We start from the raw sequence: 23,071 nt of genomic DNA, 5'->3' as shown, positions 1-23,071 counted from the left end.
GTTTCCTAGCTAGCTCACATTCAGGCTCCACCAAACCTAATCTGTGGATGTCTGGACATTAAACCTGGGAGAGACGCCACATTAATCATTCTATTGGAGGCAATAAAAATAGCTAATGATGCTAACAGAGAGTTAGAGATCTGGGAAAACAAAATCAATTCTAATGATGTCCGCAAACACTTCGATTAGTTTATGGGCTCACTCTCTACTTCAGTCATACAGGATAAAACATGTTTATTTCACAAAGGATGGTCCCCATTAAAGCCAGAGCAGTGGATAAAGTAGGTACGCTGACACTGCACGAGTCTGCATTGTCTTCAGCTTCCAGTCAGATCCACCTCTCATTTGTCACACCTGAACACCAAGATAGTAGTGGCCAAAAATGCTGTTTTATGTCCAGCTTTTATATACAGTCTATGGTCCAGGGGTAAACATGTTATAGAAGCTTCAGCTTCATTTGACTTTCATGATGCAGCTTGAATGATTCATTTGAAGAGAAAGATTTTAATTAAAAGTCCGTTTGAGTTCTATACAGGAACAAATTTATCCAGGAATTCAAGTACAATTAAAACATGTACAGCTCTCTCTTAAAAAAAAAAAGCTCAAATTCAACAATTTGTTTACATTTCTTACAGGTATCAGTGATAATTACATTATGATAAAAACAGCACCAAGTAGACACACTGACCATGCATCAGAAAGGGAGCCATACAAAAGGCACACAGTCCCAGCAAGCACACACACACACACACACACCTCAATCAACTATAAATCCCATTCATTCATTCCTCCCTGTCCACAGTGATATAGGTCTATTGTGTAAACATTGGCAAACTGCATTTGCCATTTTATTTAACAGCTCAAAGATTTAAAAGTTGTCATTGTTTTAAAAAGGTTATTTTTAACTGGTAGTTGTGGATAGTTGAGCTGATCTTAAAAGCAAAAGTCTGTAATTCAGACCCCTGTTATGTGCGGTCTGTGCGTCCCGGCTGTCCCAACGTTTCCTCGTTTGATTGGACTGCATCAGCTGGGTCCGCTGGATCATAGAGTCTTCCTCTTAGCATCACCTCCCTGGCTTTGACTGACATCTAGACAGGAACAGCACAGTGTTTGAAATCTCAACAAAAACATTACAAAGAGGGAAGGAAAAAATTTTTAAGTAAGGCATGCTGCCACCAACAGATGAGAACAGGACCGGACAGAAAATAAATAAATAAAAAGAGGAGGAGGGGGGGACACCTGAGACAGAGAACATCAGACACTTGAAAGGAAAAGCAGAAGAGCAAAGGAGCAGGCTTTTGAGGTGGAGGGAGCGAGGGTCAGATTTTACCTGAGAAAGCGAGCTGCAAGTGAGGAGGCAGAGCAACCTGAGACCCTGACTGGAGGCTCTTATACAGATCTGAGGAGACAGGACAGGGCGACAAGAAACAAAGAGGGAGAAGATGGGAGGAACAAGTACCAACGGAACGGGGAGGTCAGAGGAGAGACGTGTGAGAGGGAGGAGAAAGGAGGGGATAAAGGCAGAAGTGTGAGACAGGAGAGGAAGCATGATGTAATACAGAATTGATGGGGGGGAGCAAACAAAAATGCAATGTCTTACATTAATTACAAAGCTTACATTTAGACACAAAACATGGTGATAAATGAGAACGCACTACAACACAAAAAAAGGCCTACACAGGAAACACCCACACAAAAGCAGACACACACCCCAACAGCCTCACACATACACAGTGCTTTCATGATGTCATATTGTAAAGAAAGCAATGCTCTTAGTTAAATCTGCAGCTGCCATCAATGTCAGAGTTGCACCTGGTGCATAATCTAAGCCCCCCCCCAGTACAATGAGCGCTTGTGACCTGTGTGCATCACTCACTCTGGGTCAGGGTGGAGAACGGTGGGTTGCTACTGGCTGCAGAGCTGCTGGGTGCCGTGTTGGAGCCTGCTGCACCCAGCGAAGGCAGGTTTAACAGTGAAGGGAACTGGAAGGGCAGGGACACAGGCACCAGCCCCCCCAGCATCCCAAAACCGAGCGGAAGAGACGAGGCTGAGCTGAGCAGATTGCTGCTTCCTGCTGCGGAGACCTGAGCAGAAAAACAGGTTAGGAGTGTTTAACAACAGGAAGAAAGTGGTTTCATTCAACAGATTCAGGGTTGAAAAATCCACCTGTGTACATGTGCTGCAGACAGTGTATCCGCACAGTATTCACAGAGCTTCACTTGGTCCACATTGTGTCATGTTAAAGCCTTATTCCAAAATGATTAAATAATTTTTTCACCTTAAAATTCTTCACATAATGACAAGTGAAAAAATGCTGGTAGAAGCCAGTGGCACCCCTCAGCCTGCTGGTAGATACATATGGTATCAATTTCAAAATCCTACCTCGCCTTGTTCTCAAGTTATTGCGTTCACAAGCTTGTCAGGAAAACTTGACCTCTGACCTTTAGGTCGAGGTCACTGAGACTTTAGTAGAAACATCTGTCGTATCAATTTGAAAATCCTAAGTGACTTCCTTGTCAAGTGATCACATTCACAAGATTTTCAGAAAACTTGACCTTGAGGTCGAGGCCACTTAGATTCTTTTAGTAGATACACCTATGGTATCGATTTGAAATTCCTGCATCGCTTCGTTCTCATGAATTCCAAGGAATCGCCTCTAGAGCTCTGAGACAGGATTACATCGAGGCACAGATCTGGGGAAGGGTACAGAAAAAATGTCTACAGCATTGAAGGTCTCAATGAGCACAGTGGCCTCCATCATCTGTAAATGGAATCTGAGGAATCGGGGTAGAAGGACCTTAGTCAGTAATGTGACCAAGAACCCAATGGTCACTCTGACTGAGCTCTAGCATTGCTCTGTGGAGGAAGAAGAAACTTCCAGAAGGACAACAATTTCTGCATCATTACAACAATCAACTGAATCAGTTAAAAGGCATGACAGGCCACATGATGTTTGCCAAAAGCCAGCTAAAGAGTCTCAGACCATGAGGAACAAAATTCTCTGGTCTCATGAAACAAAGATTTAACACTTTGGTCTGAATGCCAAGCATCATGTCCGGAGGAAACCACACACTCAGCCAAGATAACAAAGAGGGGTTTCAAGATCACTCTGTGTGTCCTTCAGTGGCCCAGCCAGAGACCAAACTTGAACATGACTGAACATCTCTGGATCTGAATTTGAGCGTCGCTGCACAGCTATTTAATCTGAAGACACTCGAGAGGTTCTGCAAAGAAGGATAATAAGAAACTGCACCACAATAGGTGTGCCAAGCTTGTAGCATCATTCTCAAAAAGACTCGAGGCTATAATTGCTGCTTGTCATTATGCTGTACTGTATGCAGAGGTAAAATATGAAACTAATCCATTTTCGAATAAGGCATGTGAAGCACTGTGAATACTTTACAGATGTACATCCTACATGTTTCCTTATCTGGCCATACTGGCACTACAAACCTGTGGCAGCTGAGAAGAGACGGATGACAATGGGACAGATGTGACTGGCTTGGCGCCCTGAGGTGTCCCGCCCCCGGACCTCTGGCGCTGACCTTGATTGGCAGAGGCCGTCGTGGGGGAGGCACTGGATCCTGAATGCTTGCTTATGGATGAGGTGTTAATAAGGCTGGTGTTGGTGCTGCTGCTGTTGCTGTTGGGGGTCTTCTGGCTGCCTGGAGGAGTGTAACTGCCTTGCCCCGGCTTGTTCACTCCTCCTTGGGCACCTGAGAACGGCGGGCGGAAACCTGCTGGGCTTTTGTTAGGGTACTGGTGTAGGGACGGGGTTGCCTGAGACCTGGGACTTTGAGAAATGGAAGCTGAGGATGAGGTGGCAACGGTGACGATGGGGTTGGGTGTGCGGGGAGTGAGTTTGACGATGGGTGGGATGCTGCTGTGGGTGGACTTGGTGAGAGTGGCGTGCATAGGGGTGATGAAGTTAGACTGTGGTTGTGGCTGTGCTTGTACGCTGGGGAGTGTTTGCGAGAGGGAGGTGGAGGATTTACTCTGGGGAGTCTGGGGCAGGTGAGGTGTCTGAAATGTTTTCTGGACCGTGACTGAGGGCGATGAGAGGGTGTGTAGCCGAGGTGATGTGATGATCAGAGTGTCAACACTGTTGGCTTTGTTATTATTGCTGCCTTTGAGGAGCCCAGAAGGGGCAGTGGAGACCCCGGTCTTTGATCCTGGTGCCACTAGTGGAGACGCAGTGGGCGGTGGACGTGGTTTAGGTGGAGACACTGAGGCAGGCATGTTGGCTTTAGTCACACCCACACTCAAAGGTCTCTGCGTGTTCAAAAGTAAATGTCTGTGCGCCTGCGCAGTGCCCTTAACAACCCCCATGCCATCCACCCTGACCAAGGGCAGAGGAGAGGACGTGACGGAGGGAGACCGAGACAAAGAGGTGGAGGATGACGAAGAGGTAGAGATGTAGTGAGGTGCTTTGGAGCTATTGGGAGTGCTGACAGAGTTCTTTTTCTGCTGCTGGATGACCGGTGAGGTGTGGAGGCTGGAGGGGGTGGTGACAGTCTTGGGTTTATCTGGGGACGGGGGGCTGTCCCCCTGGGCCAGGCCCTTAGCTGCATTGCCAAGGATGGCCAAGGCCTGAGAGATGGAGTCCAGAGAGGGAGCTTCATCGAGGGAATCGAGACATATGGGCTCAGACGGTGACTGAGTCGGACGCGTGGCGACCTGGGCAGCAGGGGAGGGAGTGGCACCTGCTGAGGGTGTGGTGTGACGAACCCACACAGCCTCCTGGAAAATACAGAGGATACAAATATACTTTTAGCGACATTTAAGAGCACCGCCATGTTTCTTCAAGTTAATCTGAAATCATCATTCAAATACTAGGAGTAGCAGGTGAAAAACAACAACAGTATCACAATATTCTGCATGGCGATACTGTATCAATACACAAACCCAAATATTGATATTTTATCAAACACATTAAAATATTAAATACATTAAAATATAAGAGGGCTCATTTCATGCATCATGAGTTAGCCGAGCACCGTGAGAGAACTTTAACCTTATTGACAAAGTTTCACTTTGACGACATCATTTGCATAACTTGTGTTTTTCACAATTTACTGTGCAGTTTCTGCTCCTAAACAGCTGCACACAAAACAACTTCCAGCTGCCGTACAGTTTCTAATGAGAACACATTTAGAATCGAAACCTTTAAAAAACAAAAACAAAAAAAAAGAAGAGGTATCAAACATAATGGCCAGAGTTGACCCAGCAAAGATTCAAATCTGGTGCACTTGACACAGCAGGGCATGTCGACTTTTAACTGTATTTGAATACGTTTTACAGTTTTTCCTGTTGATAAAAACCTCCCCCATGGCTATTCATGCTACACCAAAGTAATTAAGTAATAGCAGGACAGTCTGGGTAGTGCACTACCAGAACCCTTTTTGTAATTTTACATTTATTTCTTACAAATTAGGTCCAAAGAGTCGTGCTGACAGATTTCTTTGGTTTCCCATAGCTGCATTTCTTTATGATGTAGAAAAACTAAGAAGTATGGTTGAAACAATGCTTCTTTTTCTCATTTTAAGTTATCTCAGAGAGTTATATTAGTCACTAAACTTCTTTACACTGACAAAAAGGAGTGTTTCACTGGTCCAGCCCACTTTAGATCAAAGTGGGCAAGTGTAAAATGTGTAGCAGTCACCCCTTCTATATCAAGAGCCCTTCCATTACAAAGTCACTCTGCTGACAGATGGATTGCAGATTAACTTGAAAATTCAACTAACCTTTGGCTTGGCCTTGGGAACAGGGAGCATCTTCTTCTTTGCTCTGGAACAAAATAAAATTAATAAGTGAGTTATTAGAACAAATCAGTGATGAGAAAATAGGTTAATAATAAGGTGAAAAACGTACGTGTAGCCAGTGAGATGACCGTGAGCCATGATGCTTTCTTTGAACAGCATCCTGCAGATGGGGAAATACAGACAAGCACTAATATTAGGGAATTACTTCTTCATTACCATTCTATTTAAGCCGTGATTGAAAACATATGAGAAAGATAGCCGCTATTATAATCACTGGACAACCACAGAAATCGCATTAGCTGCAGTCACACACCTGGCCTGCATCCACCCCTTAGGCCAGAGGGGTTTGACTTCAGTCTCCATGAAGGCTTTGAGGTAGTCTTCCAGAGACAGCGTGTTCTTGCCTTCACGCTCGTAGCAGGTTAGCTTCACCCGCACCAAGTTACACAGCAGTGACCTGGAAGGCAAACAGCATTAAGTTGACCTCTGATCTTGAGGTTGAGGTCACTGAGATTCTAACTCGTCTGAGAGTTTTAATAAATACACCTATACTATCAATTTGAAATTCCTACGTTGCTTAGTTCTCAAGTTATCATATTCACAAACCTTGATGTCCACGTCACCCACCCACCTGGCAAGGTGATGACAATACAATATACCATAAAAGGCTGATGGGTAAAAACTGGGGAGGATCTTTTAAAATGAAAAGCCACATCATGTTCATTTTACAGCAATTTTTGTTAAAATTAAATAAAATATTTATTGCATGTACTGCAATGTATTCACACACCCAACACTGAGTGTGTGATGTGTGAAGCACTACACAGTGTCACACTTGATGACTGCCTGCAGCTTTCCCTCTCCAGTAGCTTCCAGAAACACTGGGCTGGACCTGGCTGAACAAACACCTCGCATGATCGACGAACATGGCTTCTCATATGCAAACTGTGCAGATCCAACTACCAGATGTGTCTTGATATTAGGGCTGCCACGATTAGTCGACTAGTCACGATTACGTCGACTATCAAAATCGTCGACGACTGATTTAATAGTCGACGCGTCGTTTGAAGCTTTATAAGACCACAAAAGACGCAGGAATAAGTAGTAGGATTTAAGAGTGTAATAACGGACTGAAACAGAAGATGGCAGCACTGCATGTACAAGGATGCCAGCTGCCGTTAAACCCCGAAGAAGAAGAAGTAGCTCTGTCCCAGAATTCATAGCGCAGCCCAGCTCAGTTTCCAACAATGGCGGCAGCTAGTTAGTTTTAATATTACTCTTATTATTCTTTCTGGGTCACAAAATAAACGTTTAATATATTTTCAGGTGAGAATGTAACTGTGTAAACCTCAAGTATCTGCTCAGTTTATCAAGACACCACATATTTTCAAAAGCGCTCCGACGTTTTTGGACACGTCTGTTACCCACTAGCTCGATAGCTAGCCGGGGGCAAGGCTCACTAGAGCCCGTGAGAACACCGGACTCCCGGCAAATCGTTTTCAAACCCACCGCCGTCTTTCGCTACTCAGGTTAAACATATATAAGTCACTTAGATAACTTAAAAATATTATTGTTTGGCTTTTTTTAGTATTTTATTTGTTCCTGAGTAAATCGGTTTGGCTGAGATTAAAGTTATAGTTTTTACACAGCTGAATAAACGTCAAGCAGACAACTGATTATCAGAAGTGTGAGATGCTCGAGAATTTACTCTGGTGTCCTGTTATATTTTAGATAGCAAGGAGCAGACGGCTGAGTTTATTAAACTCCACGGAAACAATCTGCAAATTTCATTAAAATTTAATAAACTATCATCTTGTCTTTATTTTTAGTTAGCACATACCTTAAACACTTAAAGCTGTAAGCTAATGATAGTTATATAAGAGCAGATGCATGCTGGTGTAATAAGCTGTACGTTTTATGTCCAATGGATGCATGACCTGATTAGTCGACTAATCGCAAAAATAATCGGTGACTAGTCGACTATCAAAATAATCGTTTGTGGCAGCCCTACTTGATATATGATCAATGACGGCTGGTTTTTGTGTCCTAGAGTTTCCAGAGGCGTGGGATCACAGCAGATGCTCTCGATATGGATAAAGCGCCCTAGATCTCAGCTTTATGCAACTCAGAGCTACCAGAATGCACTGAACTGCTGAATAAAGCAAACAAGTAGAGTGGAAAGGATGGATCCTGTGAGCACAGAGAGGAAACTGACCTGAGTCTGTCATCCCACACAAACTTCTTCCGAGGCCCTATCACCCTCTTCCCCGGCTTCTCCTCATCGTCATCCTCCGAGCCATTTTTCTCTCCCTCCTCAGACTGCTGCCTGCGAGCAGAGAAACAAGCATTTCAGATCAAGGAAAAAAGGTATGTGAGCTCAGAGTAAGAGCCGAGGGCGAGTCCTTACTTTGCAACTTTGGCGATGCAGTCCATGTTGTATCGAGCGATCTGCTCTGGCATCACACTGCACACCGCCAACTTCAGCTTCAGCAGGGGCGTTCGTAGTCGGTCATCCTGGACAACGAGAGAAATAAATAAATGGACACACAGACACAAAAACAACAGCTTTTGCACAAATGCAGCAGTTGCCTCATAACAGGTTTAGCCCAGTTTTTGTGACTGTTGTCAGTCCTGTGTGGGCACACCCAATCGGGGGATAAGTGTGGGTTTGCACTGCATACACAGCCCCGCAGTTCACCCACAGCTATCCATTGTGGGTGCATATGGGCATGTTTGCTGAGTGTGCTGAGGAGAGCATCATAGCAACACAGATGCTAAATGTACTGCTGTGGAGGTCAACAGCAAAACATATTCTGGCCAACAAAAAACAAGTCAGGGCCTTAAGCTGCTGTCGGTCTGCTCTTTGTGAATGAACTGAAGCAGCTCTCTTAAAAAGTTTTAGATGGGCCCACCATGTTAGCATCTAGCAGGGTTAATGTCACTAACATAAGGTAATGTAATGCTTTGATCGCATGCACACAGGTCAGAGCTCTGGGCAGAATGTTATTCTGAACTGAAGAAAGTCTAAGAGCTGATTTAGAACAAAATGAGTAGTACTGGGTGTGTTACTCTGCGTTTGGACTTCAGTAGAGTTAAACTCAGTTAGCTTTTTGCTCCATTTGCTGCTGTCTTACTCTCTGCACTCACTTATATCGCATTTTGATACAGCCAAATTCACACTAAATCTGTCTTTGTGAATGAATGATTAAGCAATTGTCAACATTGGGGAGGAAAAACTCCCATTTAACAGGAAGACACCTTAGGCAGAACCAGTCATTCATAGAAGTCTTTTCCTGAAAGAAGAACGTGCAGCAGCTGTTCCAGTCTGACTTAAAGCCACAGACACTGAGACTGGTAGAAATGGTGCTCATAGCATCTGTACTAAGTGGAAGGACATGGGACCTTTAAGTGATGTCAAATGCAAATCGTAGACTTCTTGGGATCCCTTTTTACCAAAACTCATTCTAACAATAAGAACACTTGCTGCCACACACCTGTATGTTGAGGCTGAGCTTCTTAAGTCGTTTGAGCAGAGCGTCTTTATTGCAGGGCACAAAGGCCTCCAGGTGAGAGTAAACAGCTGAACGCACCTCTGTGGGCTGCTCCTGAACCTGCAGCTCGATGCTGACACACACAGAGACAAACACAAATTTACATTTAATTGATTTTACAGAAATTAATCCGCACTAATTCAAAATTAGGAAATGTACTCACTCCAGTAGGATGTTATTCATGTCCAGTGTGAAGAATTTCTTTCTGCCCTCTTCATCAAACAGACGTGATGCCTGTGACAAACAGACATCGCAGCAGTGAATAGGATTGGTTATGTAGGCAGTCTACTTCACATATAATTTACACTCTTACTAACAATTATTTGATAAAAATAATAATAATATGAGCTGGTAGAAGGCTCATACCGCCCTCAGGTCTTCAATGCGTTTCGCGAGTGGGTCTGGAAGTCCGCAGGGCAGAGGAGGAGGGGTAATCACACTGCTCTGCACCGCCCGGCTACCTCCCATTTTGTGTCCCATCCCAAAGGAGCCGTTCTCCCCCTGAGCCGGGCTGGAAGGCTGAGGCGAGTCCAGCATCCCAAAGTCCAGGTCACCCATCATGTCCTGCAGCAAGTCGTTGTTGGCCGAGCCGAGCAGCGACATCACAGCAGGGTCTGCGGAAAGGTCGGTCATGTTGCAGTCGTTGCTGCCGGCGGCCTTGGGATGGGTGTTCAGGAGCGCACTGTTGGTGTTCGGCACTTTGGGGCTGGGTCGCGGCAGACTGGCGGCGGCCATGTTCTTCTTGCGCATCTCCTCCTTTTCCCTGGTGAAGCGTCGCAGCATGTTGGCCAGGTGCAGGGAATCCTTCATCAGCTTCTTCCTCTTCTTCTTTTCTGGCCGGTTTAAAGCTGAAACGCTGCCGAGACCAAAGAAGCACAGAGAATAAAGACGTTTAAGGCACAGCGTAGGGATAAGGTCTGTGGTTACAGCAGTGTTTTACTGACATCACTGGACAACAAATTCTTACTAACTGTTTAGTATATTGTAATTAAAGTGGCATAAAAGGGAACTAGCCTCCTACCCTCCTTTTAGCCAATAACAGACGAGAACACACAAGTACTACAAAGAAGTTTAGGCCAAGTACTACTTATGCCTTCTGGGGAAAGACTGGTGGTAAAATAAATTATATGGAGGACTTTCACCTCAGAAATTAAAGTTCAAGTCCCATGTAAAAGCCAAAAAGTAGTGTTGAACTATTTTTTAATAAATTAATAATGTAGATATTCCTTTATTTGTCTGATGGGATGGGCACAACGAGGAGCAATGCCTATTCTTAAACAATCACCTCATGTTAATTTATCTAAGGGACGAATTAGCTACTTATGGAAATAACTAGAATACAGGATTACAGGTCAAAATCTCACCCAGACTTTGGTACTTTGTTTTTTCGGGGTTTCTTTTCCTCCAAAATTCCACCATCTTGCTTTTTCCGTCGCTTTTTAATCACTCGCTCTTCACCGTCTTTCATCTTCTGCAGATAAGACGCAAAAGGGGAAAAAAGGCACAGTATAATACAAGGAGCAAAGCAACAGCTTTTCTTTTTAACTATTTGTTCATATACAGAGTGCACAGAGAACCAAGCACCTACCTTAAAATGATTATCGTCTGCAGCCGCGTTTTCTCCCTCAGAGTCAGACGCAGCTCTGAACTGCAGAGTGCCCGTGTTGATGTAAAAGCCTCCATGTTTAGTGGTGAGAGAGGCCGGTACCAGCTCATCATACTGAGGACGGGGTAGAATTACAATTAACTGCTTGTTTTCTTACGATGCAACAGTCTTCTTCCACGGCCAGTCTCCCAAACGACTACACATAATAATACTAAACTTTACTGATATTATTCTCAGTATTAAAGCTTATATATTTATTTGTTTAATGTTTTCCCTCTTATCCAGTTTTCTTTTATTCTTCTTTTTGTACTGCAGATCAAAAGCATCCACTGACAAAAGGAAATCAAGCAAAGCAAAGAACCATGACTTTATATTAAAGTTACTGCAATTTCTCATTATTATTTTAATACAACATGAATGTTTATCATCTTTATTATTACACTTATTTATTTTTTACTTTCATCACAAATAAGGTCGTTACTTTTTTTAATCTTAGGCAAAGAGACCTGAAACGTAACCCATTCTGATGAACGCCAATAAAGAACATTAATTTTTTTAAAAGAATAAACTCACAGCTTCTGAATTGTCAATGAAGGGATCGGTTTCATCGTAGCCGTAGCCGATGTCAATGAGATCCTGCATTCTGTCCTTTTTCTTCTTCTTCGAGCTGCCGCCCTGCAAATGGACAGTAAACGCAAAGATCACAAAATGTTTAAAAATACAACAGAAACACGCAACAATAATCACCCACACAGATTCAGCTGTAACCACAATATGGACAGTAGAACCAGCTCTTCAGTACAGGGAGACAGCGGCGCTGCTTGTCCCACTGTGGTACTGGAGGTACAGGAGGCACCAAACGTGGAGTCACAATAAACATAAACATGAGACTTTTACTTTTGAAAAGGACACTTCATCATCCAGAGGACCCTGTGGGGGCCTTTATGGCTGAAAGAAAAGTCATGCTCAATCATCCAGGTAAGTAAATCTCCAAAAGTTGATTCTGTCTCAGACTGAAGAAGTCACCTGGATGAGTGACAAAACATTTCTCCCACTGAAAACGCTGCGTCCAGATGAACAGAATCAACTTTTGGAGGTTGAAAGAAAAGGTTTGCAGCTCTTAAACAGTTTGAATCAGAATTGTCATGTCAAGCAAAACTAGGAAAACATTAACTGGGAAAAACAATATTTACTTAATTTAAAAATGATATGTATGCTCTTAGTTACAAACACAAAAACCAACACGTGTGTAAGTAAAAGCCTGTTTAACCTTGTCTTAACTGCAGAAGTCACCTGGAGCAAGAAATTAATGGGTTTTTTTTAACTCCAAGATTATTTATTAGATTTCTAAATTTCCTGTTAGTTTTAAAAGAAAACTGTATACAGAACAAAATCCTACCAGTCACAAAATTTAGAAATTATTTTAAACAGAAAAGATACAATCGAACACAACAACACACATATCCAGTGACTCAGTGACTCTTTAACAACAAGATGTCAGAATGTTTCCATTCTACATTGTTACCATTTTGTAGAACTGCCACTGAACCATCGACCTGTGTGAGTTTTAGTCACCTTTTGATTGGCTGGTCGGTCAGTGGAAGAAAAACGGCGCCACTGTAACTAACTAAAACTGAACTTAGAACTAAAACTAGGTATGGTAAAATAATAATAATAATAATAATAATAATAGATTACTAAAATAAAAACAAAAATTAGACTAATCAAAAACAATATTGTGCAGTTGAAATTGTTTCTACGTTTAGAAAGTTCAGTCACACTTGTCAAAACAACCAACATTAAAAGGTCTGATTATTTATTGAGACTTAGGATTTCTATGACAGTAAATCAACCGCTGACATAAAGCAGTCTCACTGTGCCCTCTATTAAATAATGATGTGAAAGAGAAAAAATACATCTCTCATGCAAATAAAAACTAAAACTGAAAGTAAACTTTTCAAACAATAAAAACTAAAAGTAAACGAGCAAACTCTCTCTCTCTTAGAACCAATTCAGAAATGCTAAACTATGATAACTCAAACTCCAGAGAAGGTCTCTCAGTCACATTATCATTCAACTCCACTGACCCCTGCGGTTATTAGATAGCAGGCAGCCAAACAGAAGGAAGGGAAATCCAGGACAAACATTTGCCTACCATTCAACAACTTCAAATATGGCTTCATAACTTGAAACATAGCATTCAAATAGCTAGAATTTCCCTAACATGACTCTGACTTTAGTCTCGTTTCTGGCTGTTGTGAAATATTCAGAATCGCCACCAATTTGCATGTTATTATGGAGCCTGCTTCATTCGGGTGCTTGTAAAAGCCAATATTAGAAAAGACCTTTTATCAGCGATAACATAGCTTTAACACTGTTTCTCAACCCTGGAACTAAGCCTACATTTTTGAAGCTTCCAAAAATTAGATTTTTAAACCATGAAGGTTTGAATAATTCCTCAAATGCCTGACTAGCAGTCAGGCAGGAAACGCTAACATTCTTCACGTTTTACTCTACGGTCTTTACCTTACAACATAAAGCGACTTTGGACGACTGTTGTCCTCAACTGGTGTTATGCAAACAGGCCCGAGTTTACTTTGCTACTTACATATTTGCTTTCAAATTTTCTGGCAAGCTCCTCTACCTCCCGCCTCTCCTTCTCATCATCTGCAAAAGGGTCACTGGGGTCCAGCGGAGGAGTGAGTCCTTTGGGTACAGCAGAACCCACGGGCTTTACCTGAGGAACACCAGGATAGCAACTTGAATTGTAAATAAGTAAGGTTGACAACAACATCAAAGTCATAATTGCACCTGGCAATACATGCAACCTGCATAAAAAATAAAAATAAATGAAAAAGTAGGGAGGTTCTCACTACAGCAACTCTTTGAATTGTCCTGTGTGGAGTAAGTAGGACACCTCTCTATCGGTTATAACATAAGATGTAGACATAGGAGTAACAAGATAGGATGGTAATAACAAGAGGGCCCAGTGTCCCTGACACTTTAAATACTTCAGCCTGCGTTCAGACTGCGTTTTTAAACTGCCCCCCTCAAAAAAAAATTTTTTTAATCCTGCACTGCTTCAAACTCTCCAAAATCTATCTAAAGGTCATAATAAATAAATATATATGGAGCATGAACATCAAGTATTTACGGGCTCAGTGTGATCTATTTTATTTGCAAATCCTGTCAGACAAAAGCTCTCTGTAGCAACAACAACAACAAGTGCAACATGCACGCGGGTTCAGCACCACCGGAGTTGTGCCCGGTTAGGCCCCCCGCTAACACCACCGTGTCTGCCTCTGCTCTCCTAACCTGAGAAAGAGACGAGTGGACCAGCTCGCCGTAGTTGAATTCGGAGGACCCTCGCTCATTCGGCTCGCTCAGCGTGAGGTTGAGGCGGACGGTGGGCTTCTTCTCCTCCTTCTGCGCGTCGCTACCTTTCTCGTTGCCGAACAGACCTCCGCCACCCCCTGACCCGACCGCACTCCCACCTCCATCTTTCCCAAAAGTGATGTCGACGGCCTCATCTTCGCGGCGGCGTTTCTTGCTGGTCTCCGGGGTCGGCGGCGGGGTGGTGTTGAGGGTGGAAATGGTGACGAACGGCACTTTCCTCGGCTCTGCCATTTGACGCTCTCCGTCCGACGTCCGGGCACACAAAACCTGGAGCGCCACGCTCCTCTCAGCCGCCAGTGGCAGGGGAGCTAAACTGGAGATGGTCGACAAGTAAGAGCTAGCTAGTTGCTCAGCTAGTTAGCTTCCTCGGAATGAGTGCTGCGGGCAACACAATGACTTTTATCGCTCCTCGGCCCGTTTTAATCCATACAGTATTATCCCTGGAACAGCCCCCGTCGCCTACGAGTGACTTAAACTGCAGGAAATCGCAGTTTTGACAGCTTCCATGAAATTGGTGGTTAGCTACCGCAAGGAGGATTCTGAAGTAGCCATCTTGATCATTATTATCATTATTCAGAGGCTGGGCGTGCGTATGAAAAGAAAGCGGAAGGCAGAGAGGAAGGGGAACCGCGTTTGTCCAATGGCAGCGCAGAAACACGCCCACCTGACAGACTAGCGCGAACGTGGAGGAGGTGATTGTTCTGAACAGCAGGGATGTCTCATCTGTTACTACAAGGAGAAAATATAATAACACTTTTAAGTTGTATCTTTATACTTTGTTGTTTTTCATCTTAATGACTCTTTCTAGGTGCTGCACACTAGACAGCTTCTTCCTTTGTCCGACTTTATGTGTCCAGGGTTTTTAATCTTAACTCTTTCCTTAACGCTTTATTATCCAAGTCCCTTTCAAAAGTACGTGTTTATCTTTCTGCTCCCGTGTTTTTCTCTCAATCGCATTTATTTTTAAAATCTTTGCATTTCTTCTCCATAGCCAGATTTTTTCCTCATATTTGTTGGTCTCAAACGTCTTCTCCGATTCTTATTTGGTTCGGAGGAAAATAATTTGTAGTTTTTCCGCTTTTGACTATTGGATCTCTTTCATTTTTAAACTTGGCAGCCTCATCCTGCTCTTTTTTCAACGATTTCTCCACCAGGGTTAAAATCTTAGTTTTAAGCCGTTTAACTTCATCCATGAGACTACTTTCATTTTCTTTTGTTTTTTCAGGCTCATTTGGAGTTGCAAGAAATCAGGTTTGCTGATGTGAGACATTTTTTAAATTGATATATGTCGTTTGTATTAATTATTAATTAATTAATACTGTGCTTCATAGATTATCTGCGATGTCATTTTATAGAATGGAATGTCACAGTGTAATGAGCATAGAGCATGTATGTGTTTGATTATGTTCTAGTTGCTTCGAGGCCGTGTTGTGTTTTTAGATTTAATTGTGCCTTTTTATTTTTTATTTTATCCTTTTGATTGTTTGTCTTTATCTTTCTCAGTAAAACTGTGGCAGTTTTCACTGACAGTACACAATATGGTACTTTAACTTTTGTACTTTTTTCAAAAGTAAATCTGGAGTTACTACAAATTTACTCCAATATTAAATCATCTGTATTCAACATTAAGAGTGAACATACAGGAAAATGTGTTTGTCACTGGGTGGTGCTGCCTCAGCACTGGACAACATATATTAACGCTTTATATTATTTCTCTCAAATCAAGTAAGATGTACAGAGGACTGCGTCAACACACTAGGATTAATCATGCCATTTCTTTACACATTTGCAGGATTTTCTAATGTGGACTGTATATCACTAAAATACTTCAATTTCAGTAAGTATACACATTTCATATAATCATAGTCTGTAACTTTATTATTGGCATTAGCCCAAGTAATTAAACATTTAGTTAGATGAAAAATAATGGGCATTTTGATTGTATGTGCACTATAGTCTTTGTAACAAATAACCATATAGCCCAATAACTATATAATAAGGTGGATCCAAGTTCAGTTTCACACTCTTCGTTTAACAGAAATACACTGCTCAAAAAAATAAAGGGAGCACAAAAAATAAGACATCCCAGATCTGAATGAATGAAATATTCTTATTAAATACTTTGTTCTTTGAATGTGCTGACAACAAAATCACATCAAAACATCAATGGAAATCAAATTTAACAACCCATGGCGGTCCTGATTTGGAGCCCCACTCAAAATTAAAGTGGAAAAACACATTACAGGCTGATCCAACTTTGATGTAATGTCCTTAAAACAAGTCAAAATGAGGCTTAGTAGTGTGTGGCCTCCACGTGCCTCTATGATCTCCCTACAACGCCTGGGCATGCTCCTGATGAAGTGGCGGATGGTCTCCTGAGGGATCTCCTCCCAGACCTGGACTAAAGCATCCGCCAACTCCTGGACAGCCTGTGGTGCAACGTGGCGTTGATGGATGGAGCAAGACATGATGTCCCAGATGTGCTCAATTGGATTCAGGTCTTAACGGGCGGGCCAGTCCATAGCATCAATGCTTTTGTCTTGCAGGAACTGCTGACACAGTCCAGCCACATGAGGTCTAGCATTGTCTTGCATTAGGAGGAACCCAGGCCCATATGCACCAGCATATGGTCTCACAAGGTGTCTGAGGATCTCATCTCGGTACCTAATGGCAGTCAGGCTACCTCTGGCAAGCACATGGAGGGCTGTTCAGCCCCCCAAAGAAATGCCACCCCACACCGTTACTGACCCACTGCCAAACCAGTCATACCAGAGGATGTTGCAGGCAGTAGAACGTTCTCCACAGTGGCAAAGTAGTCAGTCTTGGTGTTTTCTGGCAAATGCCAAATGTCCTGCACAGCGTTGGGCTGTAAGCACAACCCCCACCTGTGGACGTCGGGCCCTCATGCCACCCTCATGGAGTCTGTTTCTGACTGTTTGAGCAGACATATGCACATTTGTGGCCTGCTGGATTTTGCAGAGCTCTGGCAGTGCTCCTCCTGTTTTTCCTTGCAGCAGGAGGTAGCGGTCCTGCTGCTGGGTTGTTGCCCTCCTACGGCCTCCTCCACGTCTCCTGGAGGAGACCGTAGGGAGACTCCGTCTCATGCTACCACTAGAGTGAAATCACCGCCAGCATTCAAAAGTGACCAAAACATCAGCCAGAAAGCATAGGTACTGAGAAATGGTCTGTGGTCACCACCTGCAGACTCACTCCTTAATTGGGGATGTCTTGCTAATTGCCTATAATTTCCCCCCCATTGTCTATTCCATTTGCACAACAGCAGGAGGAATTGATTGTCAATCAGTGTTGCTTCCTAAGTGGACACTTTGATTTCACAGATGTTTGGTTGACTTGGAGTTACATTGTGTGTTTAGGTGTTCCCTTTATTTTTTTGAGCAGTGTATATTCAAGTGTGTTACATGCTTAAATTTACACATAAAAATCAGAAATCTGCACCGGCATAAACAAAATTATATAATTTTCAACAAAAATATAAACCTATTTTTTCGTGATTGATTTGGTTTATAACAATTACTCTTAAGTCATTTACAGAGGGTAACAATCAGCTGTCTGTGTTGAAATCTGAAAAGCCCCTGGTGGTCTTTCAATGTGTCCTCTGGCACCAATCGAAGGGATCCGTTGTTATAAAGCCGTTTTGAGGGAACTAAGGGCTGAACCATTTTTTTCAAAGGAGGGAGGGGTAATGTTATGCAATATATTGTTTTAATTGTAGCTGCAGGTCTGAACATCCTTGAGTTCAGTTAGAGTCAAAGAAGCAGAGTTAATGCCTGAACTATAGAACACGTAACATAACACCTACTGAACGGTATCAAGTTCTTTTTAATCAAAATTAAACTTATGAAAAAGTAGACCCCTTAAACACAAATCAGTGTGATAATAACTACTACTAATGACTGAAAGCATCTTTGGGAAAACTTTAACATTTCCATGTATGGTTGGACACATCAGCAAACTGCTGTTCCCATTTCCCCAGCAAAATATAAAGAAAGTGGTGCGACTTTTAATGATGCCACAAAAACAGAATCCCCTTATTGTTATTTTGGGTGTATAATCCAGTGCATTTCATCCTACTCCAACCTAGTCAGGGAAAATAAATGCAGGGGCCCTTTTACTTGATCCTCTAAAGTTAGGTTCCAGCTGGCTAGTGAAGGAATATGACCCACTGCTATAGAGGTGGAGCTGCAGAAAACCTGGGTGTAGTCTCAAACAGGAAATGTTTACTTCACACATGAAGGTGTTGCTCTTGATATTGGTACAGTATCAAGTAGGGCTGGGTATCGTCACTGATTTCTAGAATCGATTTGATTCCAATTCACAAGGTCCCGAATCGATTCGATTTGAATCAGGGAAATTTTGCCTCAGTCAGAAATATTATAATTCTGATCACGTAGTGATCAGTACATTTCCATATTTTAATATCTATAAAAAGAAAGCTGACACTTGCCAGACTTTATCAAAAGTGTAAGCGTCACAGCAGATGCCTTTGTGTCAAAGTAACTGAGGATAAAACACAGAAAAACATGAAGGCGACTTTCCTTGCCTGGGATTTTATAGCAGATAACCTTAAAAATATTCTGCAGTAGATCAAAAACGAAAGATGATAAGATAACCTTTATTAGTCCCACGCGTGGGAAATTTGTTTTGTTAAGAAAGTCATTAATCAACATATGAACATTACCTGATGCTGCTGAAGTGAAGCAGAGCAGAGGTTTTATTAGAAACACAGCTAAGCGTTTTGCAATTTTCCATAATTTTAAAAAAGTTTAAATTTGTTCAGTATTGAACAGCAGAAATGAGGCTCTCTTTTCGGAAGTAAAAGGAAAAAAAAACAGCGGCAGACAGCGCTGTAAACAATGTCAGCGGGTCCGAGCTTTGTGCAGAATCCGTGTACCTGCTCTCATTTACCGTTTTAGCTGTTTGGTGGTTGTTGAGATTTTGTGAGGTTTAACCTGAGATTCTGGCGTTTCGGGCAAAATAAAATTATATTTAAAAATCGATTCAGCATTTTAATGAATCGATTTTACGTTATCCAAGCTAGAATCGATTTTAATCGATAAATCTGTAATTAAAACCCACCCCCAGTATCAAGTACAATTGGTACAACCCATTCCACTTTCCACATTTGCAAACCACTTTAAGTTTTTAACATGCAATAGATTTGGTATGATTAATGCCAATGCATAATCTGATTAGCCATTTTTGGAAGTCCACTGGATCTTTAAATCACAGCCAATATAAAAAGCAGTGAGGCGCAGTTAGACAAAGAACCTAAATAATTTCCAGTCTACCTGTATTGCGATGTTATGATTCAATGAAGTCGCATTTCCCACAGCTGTATTAATTTTGTGGAAAACCCATCAAAACACTGACATTAGAGTCTTCTTAATTGCTTATTTAGTGCAATTTTTCATTACTTTTAATAGGGCTTTTCATTGTAAATATCTGATGAAGCAACAAATCAAAGTCAAAGTGTAAAAAACACTTTATTGTTGTCATGAGCATCAATTTTAAGACCAGTCAGAAGCAGCGCCACCCCAGTCAGAAGCCTGAGCAGTGGGTGCTGTGGACCAATCCTCTGTGGCAGGCTGAGTACTCCAGTCCTCACCTAGAGTGGAAGAGGGAAAAAGATGTTAAGTTCAGATACTGTAACAGCACACATGATACACAAAGGTAATGAAGACTCATATAAAAACTCACCAGTATAGACCTCACCAGGCTTGACAGGGGCAGGTGCTGTAATAAAATCCCAATCAAGTTTAAACCATTAAGTGTGAAAAAGTGAATGAAAAATCTTACACTGCATTTACAAGTTAAATAAAGCAGCAAATCATCTCACCTGCAGGGAACTGCTGAATGGGCACAGATGGCACTGCAACGCCCTCAGACCAGTCAGCCACCTCAGGCTGGGCAAACTCGGGTGCGGGGGTGGTCCATTCGCCCTGGAACTCCTCCTTTCCAACACCAGCCTTCTCAGCAGCAGCCTGCTCCTCCTTCTCAATCTACAAGAACATAATAAGCATTAGTGAGTGTATCAGCAGGGTGTATGCCTGATGCACTTGGTTCTAGCCACTTCAGTACTTTTAGATAAGTTGAGTGTGCCAGTCATACCTCTTCAGGGTCCCTGTAGAAGTACAAATCTGGCATGACCTCCCATGGGTGCTCCCTGGAGATGGTTCCCCTCATCCTGAGGACCTCCCGGGCCAACATCCACCACATCAGACCCACAGAGTGGTGACCCTGAAACAGACAAATAGGGTCAAATCCAAACCTGTCAGGGCTGCACTGCGATTCATTACATTTAAAAGGGCATAAAGCTGTAGAAAAGAGTTTGTGGCAAGACCTCAACTCCAATTCCCTGGTGTGGTTCAGAGAAAAGAAGTTGGCGATCAGGCACTTTTATTTAGCACACATTCTACACCACGCACTGCACAGACAAAACAGCAGGGCTCTAGCTGTGTGCAAAGACTCATTCGTCATTGTTTTCAACAAACTGAATTTTACCTTGTTGTTACAGGGGATGGCAATGTCCACATATCTCAGCGGGGAGTCAGTGTTGCACAGGGCAATGGTGGGGATGTTGACGTAAGAAGCCTCAGTCAGTGGCTGATGGTCAGCACGAGGATCTGTCACAATCAGGAGGCGGGGCTCCCTGAAAGCAGCCTGGATCTGATTGGTGAATGTACCAGGGGTGAAACGACCGTGGAAGGTAGTGGCACCAGTGGCAGAGGCGAACTTCAGCACTGCTCTCTGAAACAGACAGTGCAGGTTTTACTTGAGATCGCAACAAAAATATTAACTTAGATTTAAACAAAGAACTGTGGCTCAGGTTACTATCAAACCCCATTCATGGGACAGTTGTCCTTATGGTGTTAGCGAATCCCGGCCTGATTACTCTTGCACACTTCCGACACCTGAACACCAACGCAAGTGCCAGGTTTTAACAGTGTGCACATCACAACAATGAGTCTGTTTTACCAGAACTTTACCTGGCCAGTGTTTCTGGAAGAGATGACACACACATCAGCTGGGTTCTCAATGGCAACAATGGCCCTGGCTGCCAGCAGCAGCTTCTCCCAGGTCTTCTTCAGGTTAATGATGTACACACCTAGTGAGCAAAACACGACAAGTTTTGTCATTTGCATGTAAATCCGCAGCAGGGACAAAGTAATCAAAAAGCTTCATTGTCAGAGCACAAATAACTGCTACATCACTCACCGTCGCTTTTTCTCTTGTAAACGTACTGCTCCATCTGGAAGTCCAAGTTGGTACCTCCCAGGTGGGTTCCCGCTGCCAGGAACTTCAGCACATCCTCCTCCTTCATCTGAAGGACATCCAGACCTCCGGACATCGTGACCGCTTTCCCTGCGTTACGAGTTAGTGGGAGAGCTGCGGGAAAACAGTAGATTTAGAAAAATTACAAGCTGCAAAAGAGACAGATCTCGTTAGGAAGGTCGGGAAAAACATAACTACAAGGGGTGAAGGCGCAGAAGCTCGTATCTTACTAAAAGGAAGCTAAGCAGCGAAGCGGGGATTAAGTTGAGGTATCTCGGATGCAAATGGCCGCTTGGAGTGTAAAAACGTCATGATAACTCATGTGTATGGTTCCCATCGTCTTCAGATATCAATTACAATCATATGAAATCTCGTCACTGCCGCTGTTCATTGGATGGGGGCAAGGCGCACGAGAAACAGAGGAAGAGCGCGTGTCAGCAGCTAGCATGTTAGCTACAAAGGTTAGCATCATGAATGCGTTGAAAACTAAGAAAATTAGGGCACAGTAGTCTGCGCCTGTCTACCCCACGTTATAATTTCTTTGTCCTCGGTCATAACTTTACGAATTTTGACTATTTCTTTCGATTTAAAATGACTAAATAGGCCGGTTTAAACTCACCACGAAACAACGCCGTATGGAAATCTGACCACACGGTGAAAAAGAGGGCGATTGAAGGAAATGACGTTGTTTTTATACCAAATTTCCAAGCGTGTGATTGGCTGGTTAAACCGAAGGCGGGGATTGAGGTGAAAAATGAGAAACTTCCGCATTTTCGCCACTAGGTGGGGTTTTAATTCCACGTGCTTCAAAGGTAGGAGCAGAGGTAACCAGAGGTGGGCTCACGGGTCGGATGGGTATCCCATATTAAGACAATGGAGATGGAAAGACCATATTAAGACAATGCTGAGACGCTGACTTCTCGGTGAAAGACTGACCTGTGTTCCTAACATATTTGCCAGAGATAAAGTGTTCCAGGCAAAGGGATCATAATATGTACACAATTGTGAAATTGTTTTAGTGAAACGTGTCTTATGTGTAGAGAGCTCTGCAGTTGTTCCCTCTTTGAAATGGTCCTATATTTGAAATTAAGTTACAATAGATTACCGAGGCAATACACAGACAGAACAGACAGCTGATTCGTTTTCTGTAGGACTAATGGGCTCACCGAAAAATGGGGTTTGGGTACATGTCAAGGGCATTAGAGGTGATGGACATGGGCCAGATGCCTGAGATGTTTTGGCGCTGTTTTCTGGGAATGTGACCTAAATGACTGGGTAAAAAAGGTGGGATGTCAACACATTCAGAGCCTGTTGATATGGTCACAATAAAACCCCTCACAATCATTGGATTTCCTTTTTTAAATAACTTCATAACCAAAGCAGTCCAACACACATGCAATAAAATATTTTCACAACCCCCTAACTAAACAAAAGCCAATTCTCATGGCTGTAGAAAAAAGGCA

General features: G+C 42.8%; 2 protein-coding genes and 1 non-coding gene across 4 annotated transcripts; all 3 read right to left on the bottom strand.

Moving 5' to 3' along the window:
• Nucleotides 1–488: 488 nt before the first annotated feature.
• On the bottom strand, nucleotides 489–15,359 carry ubn2b (ubinuclein 2b). Of its 2 annotated transcripts, XM_063471312.1 has the most exons (17): nucleotides 14,235–15,358; nucleotides 13,528–13,656; nucleotides 11,493–11,594; nucleotides 10,902–11,033; nucleotides 10,678–10,784; nucleotides 9,680–10,169; nucleotides 9,477–9,547; nucleotides 9,257–9,386; nucleotides 8,170–8,276; nucleotides 7,978–8,088; nucleotides 6,076–6,219; nucleotides 5,872–5,922; nucleotides 5,745–5,787; nucleotides 3,454–4,740; nucleotides 1,877–2,084; nucleotides 1,331–1,399; nucleotides 489–1,088 (listed from the first exon to the last, which is right to left on the bottom strand). In XM_063471312.1, the coding sequence occupies exons 1-17, from the start codon at nucleotides 14,544–14,546 to the stop codon at nucleotides 1,042–1,044; spliced, it is 3,540 nt and encodes a 1,179-aa protein (XP_063327382.1). In that variant the 5' UTR covers nucleotides 14,547–15,358; the 3' UTR covers nucleotides 489–1,041. The 2 variants fall into 2 exon arrangements, with proteins under 2 accessions (XP_063327382.1, XP_063327383.1); XM_063471313.1 differs by lacking the exon at nucleotides 1,331–1,399 and having other exon boundaries at nucleotides 14,235–15,359.
• A 4,441-nt stretch (nucleotides 15,360–19,800) lies between these two features.
• rpsa (ribosomal protein SA) lies at nucleotides 19,801–22,272 on the bottom strand. The gene is made up of 8 exons (XM_063471318.1): nucleotides 22,228–22,272; nucleotides 21,552–21,722; nucleotides 21,323–21,441; nucleotides 20,838–21,083; nucleotides 20,445–20,573; nucleotides 20,173–20,335; nucleotides 20,034–20,069; nucleotides 19,801–19,941 (listed from the first exon to the last, which is right to left on the bottom strand). The coding sequence occupies exons 2-8, from the start codon at nucleotides 21,682–21,684 to the stop codon at nucleotides 19,844–19,846; spliced, it is 924 nt and encodes a 307-aa protein (XP_063327388.1). The 5' UTR covers nucleotides 21,685–21,722; nucleotides 22,228–22,272; the 3' UTR covers nucleotides 19,801–19,843.
• LOC134626828 (small nucleolar RNA SNORA62/SNORA6 family) lies at nucleotides 21,150–21,288 on the bottom strand. The gene has a single exon (XR_010093838.1). It is a non-coding gene; the product is annotated as a small nucleolar RNA SNORA62/SNORA6 family (small nucleolar RNA).
• Nucleotides 22,273–23,071: the final 799 nt, after the last annotated feature.

This window comes from Pelmatolapia mariae, linkage group LG4, assembly GCF_036321145.2.
Source record: "Pelmatolapia mariae isolate MD_Pm_ZW linkage group LG4, Pm_UMD_F_2, whole genome shotgun sequence".
NCBI lineage: Eukaryota > Metazoa > Chordata > Actinopteri > Cichliformes > Cichlidae > Pelmatolapia > Pelmatolapia mariae.
The sequence above is the reverse complement of the archived record's forward strand: the minus strand, read 5'-3'. Positions and strand labels throughout refer to the sequence as shown.